This window comes from Molothrus aeneus, chromosome 11, assembly GCF_037042795.1.
Source record: "Molothrus aeneus isolate 106 chromosome 11, BPBGC_Maene_1.0, whole genome shotgun sequence".
In the NCBI taxonomy this organism is placed as follows: Eukaryota; Metazoa; Chordata; class Aves; order Passeriformes; family Icteridae; genus Molothrus; species Molothrus aeneus.
This window is the reverse complement of record NC_089656.1, coordinates 7,724,493-7,746,186: the sequence shown is the minus strand read 5'-3', so window position 1 is coordinate 7,746,186 and position 21,694 is coordinate 7,724,493. Positions and strand designations below refer to the sequence as shown.

Genomic DNA, 21,694 nt, shown 5'->3' with positions numbered 1-21,694 from the left:
CCATGCTTGGGGAGGCAGGGGCTGGGGGCTTGGGGGACATGGGTGCACAGACAGTGGCATTTCAGGTTCAAAATTTCAGGCCAAGACCAACAGTGTTGGCATTTCAGGTTCAACAGGACCAAGTGCCAGTCCCACCCTTTGGCCACAATAACACCCTGCAGCACTCAGGGCTGGGGCAGAGTGGCTGGGAAGTGTCTGGTGCAAAAGGACCTGGAGGTGCTTGTCAACAAAGGCTGGACATGAGCCAGGAGTGCCCAGGTGGCCAACAATGCCAATGGCCCCTGGCCTGTACCAGGAATAGGGTAGCCAGCAGGAGCAGGGCAGGGATTGTCCCAGGGATTGTCCCAGGGTACCGGGCACTGGTGAGGCCACGCCTCAAGTACTGTGTCCAGTTCTGGGCCCCTCAGTTCTGGAAGAACACTGAGGTGCTGAAGGGAGTCCAGAGAAGGGGCAATGGAACAGGGGAAGAATCTGGGGTACAGGTCTGATGAGGAGCAGCTGAGGGAGCTGGGGAAGAATCTGGGGTACAGGTCTGATGAGGAGCAGCTGAGGGAGCTGGGGAAGAATCTGGGGTACAGGTCTGATGAGGAGCAGCTGAGGGAGCTGGGGAAGAATCTGGGGTACAGGTCTGATGAGGAGCAGCTGAGGGAGCTGGGGAAGAATCTGGGGTACAGGTCTGATGAGGAGCAGCTGAGGGAGCTGGGGGGCTCAGCCTGGAGGAAAGGAAGCTCAGGGGTGAACTTATCACTCTCTACAACTCACTGAAAGGAGGCCCCGGCCAGGTGGGGTCAGGCTCTTCTCCCAGGCAGTAAGTGGCAGGATGAGAGAAGAGTCTTAACCTGCACTGAGGGACGGTCAGGTTGGATATAAGGTCCAATTTTTTCACAGATACTGGAACGGGCTGCTCAGGGAGGACGGTGGAGTAACCGTCCCTCACGGTGTTTAAGACTGGACAGGACACTCAGTACCAGGGTCTGGTTGACATGGAAGTGTTCGGTCATAGGTGGGACTGGACGATCTCAGAGGTCTCCTGGAGCGCGCTGGCTCTGTGCAGTACCAGGCGGGACAGCCGACGCCGCTGTTCCCGGAGCGCCGCCCGCTCCCCGCTCCCCGGCCGTGCCCTCAGGGCCCCGGCACGGCGCCCCCTGCCGCGCCGCGCCGGAACTGGGTCAGGGCCGCCGCGGGGGCGGGGCCGCGCGCCTCGCGCGTCGCGGCGCAGTGACGCAGCGCGTGCGCGGTGACGTCGCGGCCGGTCCGTGTCCGTGTCCTGCCGCCGGTCTCGGCCCTGCCCGCGCCGCCCTCGGCCCGTCCGGCCCCGCTCGGCCCCGCCGCCGCCCCGCCATGGCCAACGTGGCCGACACGAAGCTCTACGACATCCTGGGCGTGCCGCCCGGCGCCTCCGACAATGAACTCAAGAAGGTGCGGCGGAGGGGCGGAGGTCGGGCGGTGGGGGGGTGCTGGGCCCGGCCGGGCAGGGCCCCGCGGGCGGCGAGGGCAGCAGGGCCGAGCAGGGCGCGGGCGGCGGGGCTGCGGCTGCGCTACGGGCGCGGCGCGGGGCCGGGTAGGCCGCGCCCGGGGCCGAGCGGTCGGGGAGGCCGCGGGCAGGGCGAGGGCCCGGCGGGAGGAGGGGGCGGCGGGGCCCGGCCGGCCGCGCTCGCCGCGTCCCTGGCCCGGCGCGTCCCGCGTGGGCTCCGAGCGCGGGCGGGAGCGGCTCGTCCCGCCCCCGCCGCACCGCGCCGTGCGCGGCCGCAAGGGCTCTTCGGGGCTGAGAATCCCTGCGGGTCGAGCCTCACCGGTGCCATTGTCTGCCCCACGTGCAGGCCTGGGGAGGATTCGGTTTCGCTCATAGATGCGATTCCTCCCAGGCCGAACGCGGGAAGGCGATGTAAACAAAGAGGGGAGGTGAAAACTTGGAGCCAGGTCGTCACTATAGCAATTGCATCCTGTAATGGCTAAAGCACTTTTTTTTTCTTTTTTCCTGGTTTTTGGTTTTTTTTTTTTTTTTTTCTTTTTTTTTTTTTTTTTTTTGTGGAGGCCTTAATGACCGTTTCCACGTGAGGGAGGAGAATGAACCAGACGGTTCACTAGCAGAGGCTTCCGCGGGTGGGTGGTGCTGGCACCAACAACTGCGCCTTACCCGTCATGCACGCGGCAGCCTAATTTGTGCAGGGCTAGGCAATTGCAGTGTTGAAATTGTGCTGGAGATGGAGGGCAGGCGCTGAGAAGGTTGTGTTTGGTATACGGCACTGCCCACCAGAATATTTTATTTTATTACAGGGTTCGCTTAAAGCTATCAGTGTCCTTTAAGAATGAAAACCGGAGCAGTTTTCTGCTAGCATAGCCTGCACCACCCAGTATTAATTACCACATATTAGACTAATCGTGGAATGTAGATTTTCCAACTGTCTGCAACACCAAGGAGTTCCTGTGTATCTTATTGTCATTAAGAGGTTTCTTGGGTGCTTTCAAATATGATATTTTAACCTGTATAATAGTATAGAAATATTAAAACGAACCTTGGTCTGAAGGAGCTGAGTGAACAGGCTTTTACAGTGGCTAAATTAACTTTCACTGACGTTATATATGTTGCCAGTGTAGATCTTGATTCTGGATTTGGTTCTGATGAAATAATGATGGCTTCCTTTAGGGCCATGGGTAGTTGTAAGAGTTGCTCTGGCCTGGAATGCTGTTATCAGAAAAGATGTAAGGGCTTTCTCTTTTTAAAGATCACCATTGCAAGCTCCCTTTTCCCTCATTAGATAATGTTACTTAGGTTATCAGTTTAGTGGTGTTTTGCTTTTTTTCTTGGTTGTAATACTTAAAATATATGGAGACCATCCATTATAACATAGAATACACAGGTTTGTGGAACATTATGCTTTGTTCCTCATGGGTGATTTGTCCAGTAAGATGTATGAGTTTTGGTTTTCACAGTTACTGTGCTTCAGAATATTAGGCTTGTAATATCAGCAGTTTTTATTTCACTGGTTCTTTATCATGTCTTGATTGCATGCAAAAGTACAGAGTGTTTCAAGATAAACTCAATAATGAGAAATAACTGAATGGATCTAAAAAAAGGAAATTTGTTCAGAAGCTGAGAAGTTGTGGTTTCTGTAAAGCTTTGTGTGTAAAGCTCTTAATATTGTATTTCTGAAGAGTTACTTTAGGTGCTCAGTTATTCAGAAATAAAGTGTTTGAAAAATCCAAGAATTGATACCTCAATTTTTTGCTGTTGCATCACTGTAGTCTTTTAATAGGTGTAATTTGAAAAATAAAAGACTGTATGCAATGTAATTTATTAATATCTGTCCCCTGATTGCTTCTGATGGTGTTGAGGTGAAGTAGAGGAAGGGTTGAAGTTCCTACTGTCATTAGCTCTGGTGGGAGAAGTCTCTGCCTGCTGTGTTGTTTGCTTTGATCCTCTCAAGTGTAAGCAGAACAGATGAAGGGCTGCTGAAGAACCAGTGGTGGTCCAGAATGTCAGAGTGCTGGTCAGAAAAAAGCAGCCTGGAAAGTCCCTTCTGGGGATTTGGCTGTACTTACTCCTGCTGATCTAGAGAACTGAAATAAAAGCAGTTCTCTGTACATTTCTGCACATGTAACTCATACACTGAGCTCAAAGTGAGGTGAACCCTTCCATTAGTGATGGCAGGGAAGAAGGAAATGATTGTTGTGAGGAGTGGTTCTAGGGTTGAATGGAAGCTGAGGCAGCCATTTTGTTGTTACTGAACTGCTGTGGTTGAGGGCAAAGACAAACGGGTTCAAATTTGCTGTTGTGGTGTAGGGTTTGAGTGGGTTCTAAAGAGCAAGTCATTTCAATGGAAATCAAATGGGATTCTCCCTGTAAGTTAATGAGGATAAGCAGGAGAACTAGTTCTGGCTATTGTGTGCCATAGCTGTGTGTGAATGTGAGTCTGGTTAATGTATACATGTGGCAATATTAAAATTTTTTTAGGTCGTATCAATGTATGAGTGACTTTGAAATGCTATAATATTTACACTTTGCTTTATTAGGATTTTCTTTCTTCCTGAGGACATTACTTGAGTTTCTCAGAAAAGAACTGATTAATGCAAATTTTAAATAATTTTCTACCTCTTTCAACTAGGCATACAGAAAACTGGCCAAGGAATACCATCCTGATAAGAATCCAAATGCTGGGGATAAAGTAAGAAAGACTCTTTTTTTTTAAAATACCTTAAGTTTTCTATTGCAGTAGCATCTAAGGAACTGAATACAGGTGTTGGGGGCTTGCTGTTTAAGTTGTTGAGCATACTGTGAGAGGGAGTATTGTCTGGTCAACTTCTCCCCAATCTCAAAATCTGCCAGTGCACCTCATGACAAAATGCAGCAGTTGGCTCAAATTGGTTGAGAAGGTAATGCTGAGGAAAAAACTGCTGCTCGTTTCCTGAGATAATGTCATCTGGCCATGGCATTTCTGTAAGAATTTGAAAAAGATTGCCAATTTTTCAAGTTTTTCCAACATGGAGTAATGTACGTGTAGAGATTTTTAAAACTGCTGCAGCATAAACCAAATTATATATGTGGGAAGATTGAATTAGATTTGTTACACTGAAAGCAATTTAAAAATCACCAATTAAGTTGACTCAGCTGATTATCTTTAACCAGACTGAAGTTCTGATGGCTGCTTAGAGGTGAGCAGAGATAACCATGAAACGATACTAATTTGCCAAATACATTAATATACCTTTCAGTGAGCTACTTAATTGTTAGTGTATTTGAAGTGCCCAACATGTTGAAGTCTTTGCTGTTAGTATCTAACTGTTGGATATTCTGCCTTGTGGCTTCTGCACTGTTGTGTACTTGGGGGTTTTTGGACTTTTTTTAATTTATAAGAAATCTGTCTTATGCTAGGAAAGAACAAAGCTAACCAAGTTTTTGCAGTAAAATGTCTTATTTTATGGTAAGATGTAACAAAACTAAGCCCAAGTCTGACTTTAAAGTCTTGCTAAGAATAAGTTATGTTAAAATGAGGGACAAGTGTTTCATTGTGTACCTTCTTAATTGATAGGTGTTCATGCAGGGGGAGAAACTCACAGAATGCTGCCTTGAAGTTCTAAATTATCGTGCACTGTTTTGACTCTGTTTCCTCTTCTAGTTCAAAGAAATAAGCTTTGCCTATGAAGTATTGTCAAACCCTGAGAAACGTGAGCTGTATGATCGATATGGAGAGCAGGGGCTGCGAGAAGGGAGTGGCAGCAGTGGCATGGACGATATTTTCTCCCATATCTTTGGTGGGGGATTGTTCAATTTCATGGGTGGCCAGAGCAGAAGTCGCAATGGCAGAAGAAGAGGAGAAGATATGGTGCATCCACTCAAGTGAGTACCTTGATGCTGCAACTTGTGCCTTGAAGCTTTCCTGACCGTAGAAACGCTGCTGGTTTCTGTTCTTGATACACTTCTCAGTTGAGATCCTCTGCAGTCTGCACTGCTCTTCAGAGCTGCATGTTGTGTGTAGAGCAAGGGCCAGTCATCTGGAGTTACTTTCCTTGGTTGGTTAATCTAGAAAACTACCAAATACTTTGCCAGGTTATTTGAATTATGCACTTCGTTAGCTTTATTTTCTTTGTTTTGCTCCTTAATTATGTTTGGTAGTTCTAATCCGGAAAAGCCTTCAACAGCCAAATATTACCAGGCAGATTCTGGTTTGTGGAGGTGCTCTGGAAAGACTTGAATTCATAGGGCAATGCCAGCTGGAACTATGGTTGAACCTCATAATTAATGGAAAATGGTGTGTGGTGGCTTTGGTTTTGTTTATTTATTCAAAGCCATTCTTGAATATCACATCTGTGTTTTGGAGATCTCTTCTTGCAGTCATGGCTAGATTTTTGCCTGCTGAGCAGGTCCCTTTTAACAACTTCAGTTAAGCAACATCTTTCCTGTGGTTGGCAAACTGTGCTTGGTGAAGTCTGTTTAGCTTCACATGCTTGCTTGTTTAGTAGCTGGTACTCCGGGTGTATTATTAATGAGCTTTGATTTTGTTGTTATTTGTAAATACTGATGCCAGGCAACCTGTTCTTAATACAACTCAATACATTGAGTTAAAATTTCTGTCCACTAACAAACCCTTTTAGGAGAAACAGTAAAAAGTTAAGTGGCCTTGGGGACATGCTAACCCCTCCCCACTAAACTCTCTGGTGTGGAAAACCCAGTACAGTAGTAAGTACTCTATATGTGTTCTTATTTATGCAATAGACAATTTAGACAATAGACAATAGACAATTATTGTCTGAAGTATTTACAGAGACTTGTTTCTCACCTGCCTGGTAGAATGATTAATTAATTATGACTGTATAATAGCACCTAAAATTCTAGATAAGCTTGTTTCCTCTTGAGAAACACAGGAACCCATCCTACCTGGTTTATTCTGATTAAATTACAGCTTTTCTCTAAAACTATGTTCAGATTTACAAGTGTAGATTGATATGTATGGAATTTTTTTTTTCCAGTAACTTTGGGGAAGCCAAAGTGGTGCTTAAAATCTTATTTTGATAGCAGATTTCGTCTTGTTAGGAATATCAACTAGGAAAATAGGTTGTTTGTTTATTTGTCCTAGGCAAGTGTTTTAATTACATGGGGAAAATAAGTTGTTAAATGATAACCCAGGAGAAATACTTTATTTTGTAGAGTCTCTTTAGAAGATCTGTATAATGGAAAGACAACTAAACTACAACTTAGCAAGAATGTCCTTTGTAGTGCATGTAATGGGTAAGTTTGTTTGTATTTTTGAGTTCTCTGGTTGCTTTGTTGGCAGATAGCATAATGAAGGATCTCCTGTGTCAGATCTTTATCAGTATTTGACTTACTGGAGCCTGTTTTCTGACCAGCAAATTGTTGAACTTGAATGATGCTGTTGATGGAAGTGGAGCTATTCAGGGGCTTTGTGTGGGGGAAGGGTGGGAGAGCAGAGGACCTAACTGTAATGGGCAGTGCAGCTGGGCATGTAGGCATGCTAACCCACTGCTGCAGGGGGTTTCTGGGTTCTTTCTGAAGAACTTCCTTTTGATGCAACCGGTGCTGTGTGCTGCAGGCAGGGAGGGAAGGCCGGCTCCGTTCAGAAGTGCAACGCCTGCCGGGGCCGGGGCGTGCGCATCATGATCCGGCAGCTGGCCCCGGGCATGGTGCAGCAGATGCAGTCCGTGTGCTCCGACTGCAATGGAGAAGGTAGGCCAGGCTCTGCTCTGCTACTCACTGTGCTTGCTTGGATCCAGCCTCCTGCTCAAATCTCAGGAGGAACTTATCCAGGACACTTCTGCCCTTTCCCAGTCAGCTGCGTCTCACTCTGGTGGCAGCATGGAGAAATCATTTCACTCAGAACAGCAGCAAGATTTACAGTGTGTAATGTGCTGAAAAACACCCTAAAAGCTCAAGCAGTAGGGATTGATCATCTTTAAAAACACTTAGATGTGAATATTACTTACTGCTCTTACTATTTTGTTAAAGTAAAAACCAAGATGTTGCTGTTTTAGGAGCTGTTTGTCTTTTTGCATTTCCTGATATCCAAGGACAATCGTAGGTTAATTTTGAATTTTTAACTTCTTCAAATTAAGATGATATCTTTGCCTGAATTGGTTCTGATTAGGGGTAGCAAGTTCAGCCCTTCATATGATTTCTTTCCATGTATTCTGCAGTTGGCAGAGGAGTAACATCACCTTGTGGATCATTTTACTTGTCACAACAAAGAGTTGTATTTTGTGACTTGTCAAAACATTTCATAAATGATGTTGTCTTTAACATTTCATATGCCTAACCTACATATTTTGTAGTTTCAACTTCATCATAATGTTATGCTTTGTTTCACAGAAAGGTGGTTTAAGGTGAGAAGCTTAATGTTTTAAGCCAAAGGCATCTGCTTGTGGCACTTAGTACCAAAATCTTACAGTCCATGTGCCCTAATACTTTGGCTACTGTGTATAGAGACAAGAGCTCACTGGAAAAATAAAGGTGAGGTAGAACAGAGCATTGAAGCCATTTTGGATTGTCACCCTTCAGTTTGCTAGAAACAGTAATTACCTTTGTAGGGGTGAATCTGATGCGACCGGCTCTCTTTCCCTGTTTTTGTATGCAAGACTAGTTCTGCTGGCTGCATTTGCTCAGGACTATCTTGTGGGGATATTCTGCAAGATGAGGCAGTCAGGGAACTTTTGTTTTTTTCTTCTTTCCCCCTTTCTCAGCTAGAGTAAATGAAGCCTGGATTTCCTCTTGTGAGGAATTCATAAAGCAACATCAAAATCACTACTTGTGTTGAGGAAATTCTTCAGCTTGCTTTCAAATAGTTTTTCCTAGGAATTGGATGCGACTATGTCAAAATCTCTGAACTCAAAATTTGTCTTTATTTAGGTGAAGTAATTAATGAAAAAGACCGCTGTAAAAAATGTGAAGGGAAGAAGGTGATCAAAGAGGTAAAAATACTTGAAGTCCATGTAGATAAAGGCATGAAACATGGTCAGAGAATTACATTCAGTGGAGAAGCAGATCAGGCTCCCGGTGTGGAACCAGGCGATATTGTCCTTTTACTCCAAGAGAAGGAGAATGAGGTAATGCTTCTGAGTTGATCTTTTAAATGCCTTTTATTCCAGTTGTTAATATTTAAGTTCTATAGATGGCCATTCATTTAAAGTAATTGATACAGTTGCAGCTCTGGGAGAGACGGGGAATAGCTTTTAATAGATTTCTAGTGTGTAACACAGCTTTCATGGTGAGCCAGAAAAAACTGGGCAAGTCCTTAGCCAGAGGACTGGCAGCTTCTGGTGCCTCCCATTGCTAGCAAGTGGTAGCTTCTCAGATAAGCTCTGACTGACTTTGATACAGTAGATGCAGGGAAGAGCCATTCAGGATGTTCACTTTAGTCTGCTTTGCTTGTGACACTAACAAAATTCTAAGTGTGGCTTTTTTCCATGTCTTGTGACGTGGCAGGGAACTCCTGATAAAACCCCCAAATGTGCTTTCTATGTCTGCTACTCTGGTTCTGGAAGTAACACAAAATGGTGATTTTGCTGATTAACTTAACAAAACAAACTTTATACTGGTTTGGTAAGACTTATGCTCACTGTATGCTGGAATCACTGCACTTTGGAATTAAATATTGCAATTTATCTTCTGTTAAAACTCATGTGGGGTAGAGTTGAGATGACTGCTCCTTTTTTAATTCTAATAGCTATGTGAAATAAGAAACAGTTTGTGTGTTACACTCGAGGAGTCTTCTGTTGTGACAGAGTAGCATGGGGTACAAATTTAAACTACAGTCATATATTAAGGATGTAATATTGGTTATCTGCTCATTTAGGTACTTTGTAAGCTTTTCAAAGCTGTGCCAAGGACTGCTAATCTGCCAGTCTTTACTTTGTCCTAATGAGTAAAACTGGATAGACTTTGTTCTTAAAATTTCTCCTGAGATGGGACTCAATGGACAAATGTCCACTGTCCATTTGTCTGCCAGTGAACAAATTTTAAGATTTACTCTGATTAAGAATCCTGAGTTATGTGGCCTAAAGATCTCTTCTGACAGCTGTGGACTAAGTGATCAAAGTCCTGCTGTAGGTCAAGGGAGCTAAAGCAGAAATGCTTGAGGACAAGAGCTGAAAAACAAAGATGTTGTTTATATACTCCAGTGCAGGTGAAATACTGTCAAACTGTTGTCAGTTTTGTTTATAGATTGCTTGTATGAAAGATTTTGGGGGTGAAAGTTGGGGCTGCTGTACAGGCCTGGTTTAATTTGAATCTTACCTTGGTGTGTGGTGCGGTTTGGCTTATTTTAGATGACACTTGGCCAGGCACAAAGTTTCCAAGCATGTTAAGCCATCTGAATTAATAGAATCAGGTTCACTTCATACAAAGGCTGTTGCTCTGACATTGAATTCTAAGGATAAATAATAATGAACTCTCAATAATGAGTCTGGTGGAGTTGTGATTCCAGTAGTAGAAAGGAGATCTCCTTTGTTTCCCAGGTGTTCCAGCGGGATGTGAATGATTTGCATATGACACACAAGATTGGACTTGTTGAAGCACTGTGTGGATTTCAGTTCACATTTAAGCACCTTGATGGACGTCAGATTGTGGTTAAATATCCTCCTGGAAAAGTAATTGAACCAGGTAGGCTTGACCTGATAAGGATTTCTTTGATTATGCTTTTGTGACTCTTCAGCACTTAATCCCACCCTTGTTGTCCTGTTAACTGAGCCCAGGCTGGGGAAACAGAACTGTATGGAGAGACAATGGCTCTGCAGCAGCACTTTGTTGATTACTTTCCTTCTCTTTGAATTGCAGGTTGTGTTCGTGTAGTCAGAGGGGAAGGAATGCCACAGTATCGCAATCCTTTTGAGAAAGGGGATCTCTACATTAAATTTGATGTTCAGTTTCCTGAAAATAACTGGATTAGCCCAGAAAAGCTTTCAGTAAGTAGCTGTTCAAGCATAAATGTGGTGTCTTGCTTGCTAGTGTGCAAAGAGCCTGTATTGTACCTCATGGGCTTGCTCTCAGTGCTTAAATTCAGATGCAAGTTCTTTTAACCTTTTTTATGGGCCATGTGTTACTTGGGAATAGCCCTTGAAATATGAATTTGTGGAAGCTGTATTTAAGAGCTGTGCAGATGGTGCACAGATGAGGGCAGGAGGAGAATCTTTCTGTTGCTGTGTGATAAGTTCATGGAGTGCAACTGTATTTACTGATTGCACTTCTAGTTGATGATAATGTGGAGCTGTTGGTTTTCTTGAAGTGGTGTCTTCCAGTTGATACAAATGCTTTTAAATGACTCTGCAGTTCAGGGCTTTCATCAGCATAGACTTGTAAGCCAAACCTGCTCGAAGTTAGGGGAAACCAGTCACTTTATTTAGGTCTTCTAGATGCAATACTGAATGCATTTCTTTCTCTGGGGCAGGAACTTGAAGATCTTCTGCCAGCTAGACCAGAATTTCCCAATGTAATTGGTGATGCAGAAGAGGTAGATCTTCAAGAATTTGATACCACTCGTGGTTCAGGTGGTGGCCAGAGACGTGAAGCTTATAATGATAGTTCTGATGAAGAAAGCAGCCATCATGGACCTGGGGTACAGTGTGCCCACCAGTAAACATTTGTCTAAAAAGTTGCACAAGGATTTTCTTTCAAATTTTGCCTGACTTGTTTTCAACAATCCAGCTGGATTGTATAAGTAATCCAGATGAACCAATGGACATCTATTGCTGTATGTGTAACTTTTAAATTGGTCTATAGTATCTACAGAGTGTAATTTAAACTAACCACAAGCTTACATCTTCATTTTGACTGTGTAGCAGAATAAAGCACTTGAAAGGAAGACGAGACTCCTTTTCACATGGGTTTTAAGTTTGTCCTCGTATCTGTGCTTGATTTTTACCAGTTTTGTGTAGATTTTAAGTTTCATATTTTAAATTCAAATTCTACATTGTAAAGTTTGTGTACAATTTGTCCTGAGGCTTGGTATTTGGCTGCACCTGCATAAGCTGCTACAAGTAGAATCAAGAATTTCATAGCCTGTATCTATCATCTAGATGCATGGTAAATGGGCTTTGCACATAATGGGTTTAGAGCTGACTGGGAACAATGAAAGACTAAATTAGAAGTGGTTGTAAGTTTTTTTCTACCATCTTGTGAACGGTTTCTGAAATTAAATAAAAGCAGTTGGTGTATAATATATTTCTTTTGCCTTGTAACTCTTACTTTTCCAGTGGCTTTAACTAGTCTGTGTATGAAGAGACTATGTAGATGATAGATATTTTATAAACACAGGGAGGCTGAAGCTGCCTTAAGACTAGGTGAAGGTTGGATAACAATTGTGTGCCACATTCAAGTCTCTTCCTGAAATGAGAGATGACTAAATGGGCACAGGGAAGGCTGCAGCCATGTCCCCTTTGTATGAAGAAAACACAAGGATATCCGAATTCAGTCTAAAGATAACAAACCCCTTAAATGGGGAATGATTAAATTTTGAAATAATGGTGTCTTTCTCTTAGCCTTTGAATCCTATTCGAAGTCTGATTCAGCCTCACTTCCTAGAGAAATGTTTCCAGGTTAAAAAAAGAATTGTTTAACCTGGAAACATAATAAATGTAGATGGTTTTGTTACTTTTCTAGTAGTTTGCACTTTGGTTTAAGTATGAAGATATTAAAATCTCCAGCTGCAGTTCTATTACTATTAATTGGCAAAAATGCCAGAACAAAGCAGAAATGTGACCTTAACTAAGGAACTCTTGTGCATGAACAGTGTTGGGTTGGTGAGCTGCCTCTATAGCAAGGTTTCTCTCCTGTTTAAGTGAGAAAGTTGAAGCTCTACTTTTCTTTACAAATCTCAAGTGTGACTTGTTTAGTTATTTTTCTGATAGTTGTTGACACTTTATTGATGAGGTTGGAGGGACAAACTCCAAGGGTTTCAATGTGCTTGGGTAGGCATTGGCATTTGAGTGTTGCTGAACATCCTTGTTATAGACTCTAAAAATGAAGCAAAAATAAATACTGTTTGATCTGTATTTCAGTACTGACTTATGATGTGGCATTCTCTAGTGGGTCTTTTATTTTCATTTATTCAAACTTGGGGTTGCTTTTGGTGAAGCCATGGTTACATGCTGATCCTTTCTCCTGACTGCTCTCAGCAAGGAGTCAGTCCTTGTAACCTGCAATGCTTAAACAACTACACCACCTGTCTTCTGCTTGTAAGTCCTTGCAAAATAGAGTAGCACTCTAAACCTTTAATCTCCATTCAGATTGTTTGGTTTTTTGAAGGGGAAGAGAGGAAGGGATTCATGGTAGCTGAAGTGAAGGGGTGGAGGAAGAGCTGATCACTGTAGGGCAGTTCTGCTTCAGTCCTCAGCTGGCATTAATTTGGGCTCCTGCCAGCAGCACCTGATAAATTCTAATTTTACCTGTCATCTTGCACATTACTGTCATGTCATACACAAGACTGGAAATAAATTTTATTCCTGTGTTAGATTCATACATGCTACCACATACCTAAAGTTATTGAAGTGTCTTAAGGCTGTTCAAAAATTTAGTACCTTGTATTTCAGTTTATTTGTGAGTTGATATTAGAGAAACTTATTTCCTATATACAGCCTACTGTTCATTTTGCTGTCAATTTAGTTAAAACCTAACCTAAGCCTTTTATAAAGAAAAAGTATAATTTTCTTCTGCTTTGCTAGCCTTCATAACAGGAACTTAATAAGACACATCACATGATATAAAAGCTTATATATAAACATTTACTGGGCAATATACAGCTTTATTAAGACATAATAGACATGATTTCAACACTAGGGAGGCAGCAGGCAAGAGCAGTCACCGATGTTCTGTAGTCACTAGACAGTTCCATTAACTTGGTTTAGGTGTTACCTTTCCACATAGGACAGTCAGCTCACTCTGAGGGAGGAAAACTCATTTTAGCTCAAGCTGCCCAAAAGAACTTGGAAGAAAGGTCCCTACTGTTAAAGCAAGCAGTGAGCACTTACTCACTCCCCACTGTGCCTACAGAGGCAGGGCCAGAACAAAAACCACAGAACAGCTCCCAGAGCTTTAGCTTGACTCAGCTGCACTGGTCTCTGTACCTGCACAACTGTAAACTAGTTAACATCTCTCGTGTCTGGATAATTGCCATGACTTCAAACAATAGCCCAGGTACCCTCATCTTCAGGAGCATTGGGCAGTAGGTGCTACAAAGCTCTGGTCCACTTTATTTTGCTTCACAACCATTAAGGTTGTTCCTGTTCAACTGCAGCAGGGACTTAACAGGTGTGTAGTTCTTACTCAGCAAGGGCCACAGAATTATGGAATGTGAGAAGACTCAAAACTGAGCTGTAGCTTTGTCAGCCTTTGTGAATGAGAGATAAGAGAATGGCAGTTTGCTCACATGGCAGGACAGCCACCAGAGCACTGCAGAAGGAAGAGTTTATTCTCCTGTGCCCCCTCCACTGTCACCAAACTGCACATGCTTATGTAAGTGCAGTTCCTTTTACACATGATCCATGTGCAGCAGTTCTTCTCTCCCTCCTCCCTCCAACTGATGCCAACCAGTTGAGGCTTAAACTCCAAAGAGTTGAAATTTGGATTCATGACAGAATGTGACATGAAAGCCTGGGACCAGGTGTGTGAATACACAGATCTGTAAGTCTCCTAGTTCAGGCTTACCACCAGGTTATGGATGTGCTGTACTGTGTCCTGATGCAGGAGCTGCACATCAATATTACGGAGGTCTCCACCAGCTGTACACAGTGTCTGTGAAGAGAAACAATTCTAAGATTAAAAGATTTTTCCTGCATGCCAACCTCTCTGAAACTCATGTGCTCCCCTGTACATTGCAGAACTTTGGCAACCATTTTCCTTTTGTTTAGCAGCATCTCACTTAGGAATAGCAAGAGCTATCACTATCAGACTACTTGTATTGAGCAACTACTGTAAGTTGAAAATGTTTTTTTTAAAAAAAAAGATACCTGTCCATCAGCCAGGGGAATGTTGACAAATGGAACACTTTTATGTTGGGGTACTGATTTACTTCTTTTTAACATGCCTTGAGCTCTTCCACTGGCAGGTAAAGTTCTTGAGACAGTCTGTTGTAATCCAGCACTAGAATACAATGAAAATGTTACTTTGAGGTTAACTTTCTGTGCTCTGCTGGAAATTTTCAAGCATGAAGCAAATGCCAGTAGTAGTAAAATACACCTAGGAGAGAGGCAGTCATGTTTAAATTTTTCCAGTTCTGCCAGGAGACTACAGAAATCCAACCATGAGCAGCACTTATGGGCACTGCTGGGTAAGGTTTTATGAGCCTGCCACTGCAGTAACCTTGTAAGCCTGTGACACAAGATGACATTTTGGCCACTCAGTAACAAGAATATCCACTCTCCAATATCAGCAGTGAATGTTTACAGTTTTGGAAAGAGGAAACTTCGTGCCTCAGGGCTTAAGATAAGACATGTGCTGTATCTGTCTACTACAGAGGGAGATATCAATAAATACCAAAGCTGCTACCTCTCAGATGCACAGGGTGTGCCTTATGCCATGCAGAATTCCTAAGTTTCTATTATACAACAGTTATTATTTTACTTTTAAAATGCAAGATTTGGGTGTGTTCTGCATGGAAACAAGCCTCTGACATTTATAGCAGGCCAAGGTGAAACTGAACCACTTTCTGGTTTCAGGACCCATTTAAGTTGTTCACCCCCTTGCTTCAGCTTGTGCCAAAAGCAAACTCTGTAGTGTATGCAGAATGATACTAACTAAAAATCTTGACTATTCAAGATGCCAAGAACTGATTATCAGTGTATTTGGTTGAGGGGTTTGTGGGGATTGCTTTATTTTTCTTTTAATAAAGCAGTATTGGTGACATTTTAATCCAGGTTGGGCTCTGAGAACCAGTTTGAGATGCAAGTCTGTAAATAGTGAGAATAGCATTTATACTCTAATTACTTTTTTTTTTAACTGACTTAGTTAGGACATCAAATCCTGTGCCTCCAGAATAATGTAATGTAAGCTAACACCCACACCCAAAGCAGGAGGTGGAACTGGTTTGGCACCCCTACTGGCACATTTAGTGGCAGACCATGAAGATCTGTTACATCTAGATTGATAATAATGTATAGTGTCTTGGTATTGAACCAAATTGTTGATTAAGAGCAAACTGAAAACTCCTTACCTTTTAGCTCCCTTTGGAGTGGCTTTGAGATTTGTGGTACTGCAATGAAAACAAAGAGACTTAGCAACCTTCTGCAAGCTTCACTAGCAGAAGAGTAAACAGACACTAAAAAAACATAGTTATTGGCTTTGTGTTTTGCTGGGGGTTTTATTTTGGTGGTTTACTATTTTTATTTATTTCCTCCTCATCTACTTCTACTGTAAAATTTTAGCTAAGAGGAAGGTAGACACACAATGGATTAGAGAATGCTGAAGTGCCTCATGACAGGGGGCACTAGTGTGAAAAACACAAGTGAAAAAGCCCTCCTGAGGTAAATGTGACATATGGGATTAAAACCATACAAGAACACAATAATAATTTATGTTAGTGGGCAAGGGAGGGCTGCAATACCCAAGTTAGGTGCTTATTACAGAACAATTCAGCAGTACTAGCAGAGCAATGATGCTTTCCTTACATGCTCTCTTCTGTTAGTATTGTTTGGGAATCTGTACTGCTCCCCTCAGTTCAGAACTGTGCACCATTATCCCTTCATCAGCTACAGGTGCTTTTTTGCTCAGCTTCACATCACCACAGTGCATCTCAGGTTATGGAAGAATCCTTATCAGATGTATTCCCTTTGGGCTCAAATCTCAGCTACTATATTTGAAAATAATTGTGTTCAGCACTCAAAAATTCAGGTGAGTTAAATAAGCTATCAAAGATCAGTCTTACCTAGAAAGAGAGTTCAGTTTGCCACTTAAACCAGAGGCCAGTGAAACCAGCGACCTGGTTTTGGAAATCTAAAAATGTATATATAAGACTGCAGTTAAAAAAGGTAGCTTTTGAAAGCAAAATGATAGGTATTTGCAGGAAACAATACTGTAAAAATTCCCTGTTGAAAAAGGGCAGTTAAGCCCCATAGTGTTGCCTTTGAGATATATATATACACAAATATACATTCTAAAAGAAGTTTCATAATGCCAAATCATAGTTATTCCTACTGAAGTTCTGTACAACCAACCACCTAATATAGACCCTTTCAACTTTTAAGCCTTTTTACTGTAGAAGTCTGTAATTGCACAGAATCTTTTTTGTATTTGTTGTCAGCTTGCTACATCAGTGTCTGGCTGAGGAGCTACACTGCCCAGACAGACTGAGATGGCAAAACTAAAACACTTGATTTGGCTTAGAGACAAGAATAAACTACTCAGTTATAGAAAAACATGGATTAAACACTAGGTTGATTTAAAAAATAAAGTTTCAAGAAAATATGGTTCTTCAAACCATCAAGACTTACTGGCAAGTCAAGAGAGAATGGCCATGCCAGTACTTGCCAGCCTGTGTGAATTAGTCACTAGAAGTGCAGATACCATATTTCATTATGAAAATAATTTACAGTTAGCCTTGCTTAACTTCAAATATATTACATTTAAAATAACTGACTTTTCCAACAGACAGCAGAGCACTGGCCTGCCTTCTTATGGATCTAGCAGAGCTTGTGGCAGGTCAAAACTGATGAAGTCCTTATGTTTTTTGGATAAAAACAGAATAAACTTACTTTTTTAGTTATTTTCTTTGCAGAACTGTTCTTGGTATCTTCATACTCAACAATTGTAGTTACCTTAACTATAAATGTATTAGCAAGACAAGGAAAATAAAGATCTCATGATGAGCACAAAACACCACTTCAGCCTCGTGTTTGAAGCCTATTTTCCCCCCATGGACAGCTTTGGCCCTTGTGCCATCCAATGTCATTCACTTGGGACACAGATCAGAACAAAGTGTGTGTGTTCAGCACAGGCACTGGGACACACAGGACAGTTAATAGACCCCAGATAATCCCTCAGCCCACAGAGAAAACAGAATCACACCCCAGTGGTAGTATCCTCCTTATTGCATTTTTGGGGATGTGAAGAAAAATTTGTATTTCCTACAAAGCTCAATGGGCAGAATGTTAAGGGAAACCTAAGAAAAGAGAAGTGGATTTCCTAGCTCTCCTGCTATACTGTAAAGCCTTAATTCTGTCTCTTCTTACCATTTCCCCTGATAAATTGCAAAGGAGAGAAGCTCTTATCTCATGCTTTAAAGTACCTATACAGCAGCATAGCTCATGATCCTCCACACTGAATGCTGGGGTCTGTTATGCACTTTTCCCTCTTGTATTCTTCAGGCTTAGCATTCATTTTACAAATGCTCAATTCAAACCAGTTAAAAAAAAAAGATAAGGCAAGAACCACAGGCTATATATGAATGAGTTGACCTGCCTTTTTTGCTGTTGGTCCTCACCAGTTTGGGATTTGGCATGTCTTCTACAGAGCAGTCAGTCTGAAAAAAATATTTATCCAACAAGGGAAGGTCATCAGATTTTTCCCAGTAGATGCATATTATGTTACAAGAGGCAGTGAACTAAAAGGGCATGAAAGCAACTGACAGGAAGTGGGATTAGCTAAACACCAGTTGTTTTTTTGGCTTTTTTTGGAAACATCTGAATTTCTGCCAGCAGAAGATCCTAAAACTTTAGGTAATGTTCATAACTGCACCATGGCTGGCTGCCGAGTCATTTCATATCATCTTCTATTTAAACACACAGCCAAATGAAATCATTTGGCTGAAGTATTTACAGCAGGGAGAGAAGAATTCTATTCTGTAAACTGTGATAAGATTTGAAAACACACACTTACCACTGCAGCAGCAAGAGCCACTTCCTCCCGTCCTTGCAAATCTGTAACTCAAGAAATTATGACTTATTTAGATGCTATTACTTGCATAATTTTTATCTTAATATTCTTATGGGCTCAGAAGCCAAACAAGTAATTCAGGATTACAGTGGTTAAATAGGTAACCCTAGGTCAGCATGTGTTGAAGAAGATTCCAGTCTTGTAGAACAGTCACTCCTACAAAACAACAATCAAAATCTGAGGCCATTTCAGTGTTTATCCTTGAAAGAGTCCTGAGTGTAGGCACACAGGCCATCCCCCACATTCAGAGAACCACCACACGCTCACATTGCACTGCAGACAGCTAATGCTCTAGGGCAGAAGTGTCTCCAGAAGGACACCAAAACACATACTCAGGCTTACAGTAAACTCAAGTTCTTCAAGAGGTTCAGGTTTGATCTCTGTGTGGCCCCTACAATTTCCAGCTGCAAGGCAGATTCCAGAAACATCAGTTCTCACTAGAATATACATCTGATGCTGAGTGTACACATCTTAAACCTCTGCATCAATGGGAGTTAAAATTAAACTTGTTTGCTTATCATCACAGGTATATGACTAGATTAGAATGGCTCAGGAGAGTTCAAATTAACAAAGAGAATAATCTCGGTGGCTAAGGATGAGCAGATTCAGATGAACAAAATGGTTGGTTTTACACTCAGAAAACACTAGGTTTGTAATTATTTCTTGTCTCTTCAGACATTAAATAAGATTACCTAAGTGCACACTTAACAGTACTCTCCAGACTAGTCACCAACTAATTCTATACCCTGCGTATAGACAGATCAGTCTACTTGAACAGGAGTGCTCAGCGAGCATCTGCTGGGTAACAGCACTGCTGATCTGCTTAATACAGGGCAGACAAAGCAAACCTTTCCATGAAAGGCAGCAAGTTCCCAGGTGTTCTCCCGCAGCCCCGGGCACACCGCTGCCCGCACCCCGAGCACAGGGCCACGCACTCTCACCGAGCACCTCTTTCCTTTTCATCTTCCTGACGGCAGCCGGCATCGTCAGCAGCTCCACCGCAAACGCCTTCTCCGCTGTCTGCAAAAGCGAATCGAGCTCTTTCTTCATCTCCTGGATGTGCTCCTTGGCTTTAAAACAAAACACGGTCTTATTGCCACGCCTGTTACATGTTTCCAAGTATAAGCACTGCAAGACCGCGCTATAAAAGCAAGTTAAAACAGCGATTTATCCGGAGAAATCCGAGTGGGGAGTGGGAGCGCCTGGAGCCTCCATCAGCCGCCAACCCGGGGCGCGGGGCAAGCGGCCCTGCCCGAGGGGGCTCTCCAGGCCCGGGGCTCTCCCGGCCCGGAGCCGCCGTTCCCTCCCCAGCCGGGCAGCCCCGACCCTACCCTGCTGGTCGAAGTCGCTGAGGAAGAGCGCGATGCGCTGGTCCCTCTTCTTCTGGGAGAGCGCGGTGCGGTCCCTGTCCTGGGGCAGCGCCCCGCGGTCCGGCTCCACGCCCGAGTCGCTGCTGCGCCGCCGGCACGGGGCCTTCCCCGGGGCCATGGCCGACAGCCGGCCCGAGCCGTGCCCGCAGCGGGACCGGCCGGACACACCCCGGGGCAGGCAGGGGCGGTCGGGATCCGCCGGGGCGGGGGACGAGCGGAGCCCGCGGTGCCCGGGCTCTGTCAGAAGGGCGGGAACGCCGTGAGGGGAGGGAGAGGGTCGGGAGTGCCCCTCTCGGAGGTGCCTCAGGCCTTGGCACCTGTAAGTGACAGGACGAGGAGGAATGGGTACAAATTGAAAGGGGGGAAACTGAGGTTAGATAATAGAGGAATTGTTTACTCTGAGGGTGGTAGACACTGGAACACAGGGAGATTGTGGGTGCCACAACCCTGGCAGTGCTCAAGGCCAGGCTGGATAAAGCCTTGAGCAGCCGTGTGGGAGCTGTCCGTGCCCAGGCAGAGGCGTTGGCACAAGTTGACCTCTAAGGTCCATTCCAACCCCTCAACATTGCATGATTCCACGATTTAATGATCCTTAGGCCCTGCAGGAGCTGGGCAGGCTCTCTCACACACACGCACAGATGAATTGCGCTGTTTTGGTCCCTGTTTGGAGCCGCCCCGGGCCCTCAGGAGCTGCATGGAGCAGGCGAGCATTTCCATCCCCGGGACTGTGCCCAGGGCTGGGCCAGGCGGTGCTCGGCTCCCCCAGGCGCTGGGAAGGCTCTGTGCTCCATAGGAAGGGCCCTGTTCCACAGCTCAGCTTTGGGTTTAGCTAAATGTCACTAAATTACTGCTGTTCAGTGTGCAGAGCATGCGGGGCTTCAAGCTAACCAAGGTAATAACCTGCTCTGTCCAGTGCAAATGGTTACAGCTTGTGCAAATTCTGATCAGGTGAAGACAGGATTTAACAAAAACGTAGTAACAGGGAACATTAGAAAGGTGTGGCTACACCAAGTATTGAATATATAAAAATATTGAAATCCATATCATTAAAAATAGAATTCCATGAAGAAACTTATCTTGCATGTATCTAAACTTAAAAAATAATACTAGAGGTATTATTGTATCATGAGTTTTGTACAAATTTGATCAAGGAACGGTGCAAAAAGGCATTTAGATAATGCTTTAAAACACTAATGGTTTTGACATTGTGTATATGGATGCTGCAAGCTCTCTGAAGTGAGTAGCTTTTCCTGTATCATATTCATCTGGCACATCTCCTAAGCCAGATGAGACAGACTGTGTCACTCAGAAAGAGCTGTAAAAATCTGACTGACAATTCATAATATAAGTATTTTGTATCAGACAATTTTCTTGTTTGTACAACAAACAATGTGCTCCACTTCCCACATCCCCCCAAAAAAACCCTTCCAGACAAACAGGTAAGTGTTTCTGTTCCAGAAAACACTCAAAATCCTGACATAAAGAAAAGAATATCCTGCTTTTGGTAGTTCTGGCATATGCATATATGTTTACAGAAGCAGGACTAGTTTCCCTTTCCCTAAATTTTGTTTACTTTGAAATTACTAAACAAACAGCACTAAAGTATTCTGAGGTGTCACCGCAAAAAGACTAGATAGTGCTGCTCTATAAGTTTAATTTCCTACAAGCCATGTAAGAAGTTTTTTAAAAAGAGAACTGACAACACCTCACCAAAGCTTTCAGGACACAGTTGATCAGCCTCAGCTGCCTGGCTGATTCTCTCTGTGAAGAAAAAAGTCTGGCTTGCTTGACTCCTGGTTACAAACCCTTGCATTACAGAATTAATTATGAGCATAAACTTGCCTAAGACCATCTCTATTTACAGTTCTGCTCTTGTAGGGAATAGTTTTGTGGTAATAAGTTGGAAAAATGTCAAGTCCATAAACTGGAGTGATGCAGAAATTAATGATCTGGT

General features: G+C 43.3%; 2 protein-coding genes across 2 annotated transcripts; one reads left to right on the top strand and one right to left on the bottom strand.

Moving 5' to 3' along the window:
• Nucleotides 1-1,245: 1,245 nt before the first annotated feature.
• On the top strand, nucleotides 1,246-12,503 carry DNAJA2 (DnaJ heat shock protein family (Hsp40) member A2). Its single transcript, XM_066557744.1, has 9 exons — nucleotides 1,246-1,419; nucleotides 4,107-4,166; nucleotides 5,118-5,338; nucleotides 6,647-6,727; nucleotides 7,050-7,183; nucleotides 8,360-8,556; nucleotides 9,967-10,111; nucleotides 10,286-10,413; nucleotides 10,896-12,503. Exons 1-9 carry the CDS (start codon nucleotides 1,342-1,344, stop codon nucleotides 11,082-11,084), a joined length of 1,233 nt encoding a protein of 410 aa, XP_066413841.1. The 5' UTR covers nucleotides 1,246-1,341; the 3' UTR covers nucleotides 11,085-12,503.
• Nucleotides 12,504-13,206: 703 nt separating this feature from the next.
• On the bottom strand, nucleotides 13,207-19,946 carry LOC136561447 (borealin-2-like). The gene is made up of 10 exons (XM_066557746.1): nucleotides 19,702-19,946; nucleotides 19,312-19,440; nucleotides 18,314-18,354; nucleotides 17,897-17,957; nucleotides 17,191-17,258; nucleotides 16,365-16,432; nucleotides 15,654-15,692; nucleotides 14,452-14,584; nucleotides 14,150-14,236; nucleotides 13,207-13,384 (listed from the first exon to the last, which is right to left on the bottom strand). The coding sequence occupies exons 1-10, from the start codon at nucleotides 19,856-19,858 to the stop codon at nucleotides 13,337-13,339; spliced, it is 831 nt and encodes a 276-aa protein (XP_066413843.1). The 5' UTR covers nucleotides 19,859-19,946; the 3' UTR covers nucleotides 13,207-13,336.
• Between the last annotated feature and the right edge of the window lie 1,748 nt (nucleotides 19,947-21,694).

Bases quoted from the DNA above. Each gene is read 5' to 3' on its own strand.
- DNAJA2 (XM_066557744.1), top strand. From the start codon at position 1,342: ATGGCCAACGTGGCCGACACGAAGCTCTACGACATCCTGGGCGTGCCG. The intron at 5,339-6,646 runs GTGAGTACCTTG...TTTATTTTGTAG, and splicing joins GATATGGTGCATCCACTCAA to AGTCTCTTTAGAAGATCTGT. The intron at 10,112-10,285 runs GTAGGCTTGACC...TTTGAATTGCAG, and splicing joins TGGAAAAGTAATTGAACCAG to GTTGTGTTCGTGTAGTCAGA.
- LOC136561447 (XM_066557746.1), bottom strand. From the start codon at position 19,858: ATGGCCCCGGGGAAGGCCCCGTGCCGGCGGCGCAGCAGCGACTCGGGC. The intron at 16,433-17,190 runs GTAAGTTTATTC...ATACATTTTTAG, and splicing joins CAAAGAAAATAACTAAAAAA to ATTTCCAAAACCAGGTCGCT. The intron at 15,693-16,364 runs GTAAGACTGATC...TTTTCATTGCAG, and splicing joins AAACTGAACTCTCTTTCTAG to TACCACAAATCTCAAAGCCA.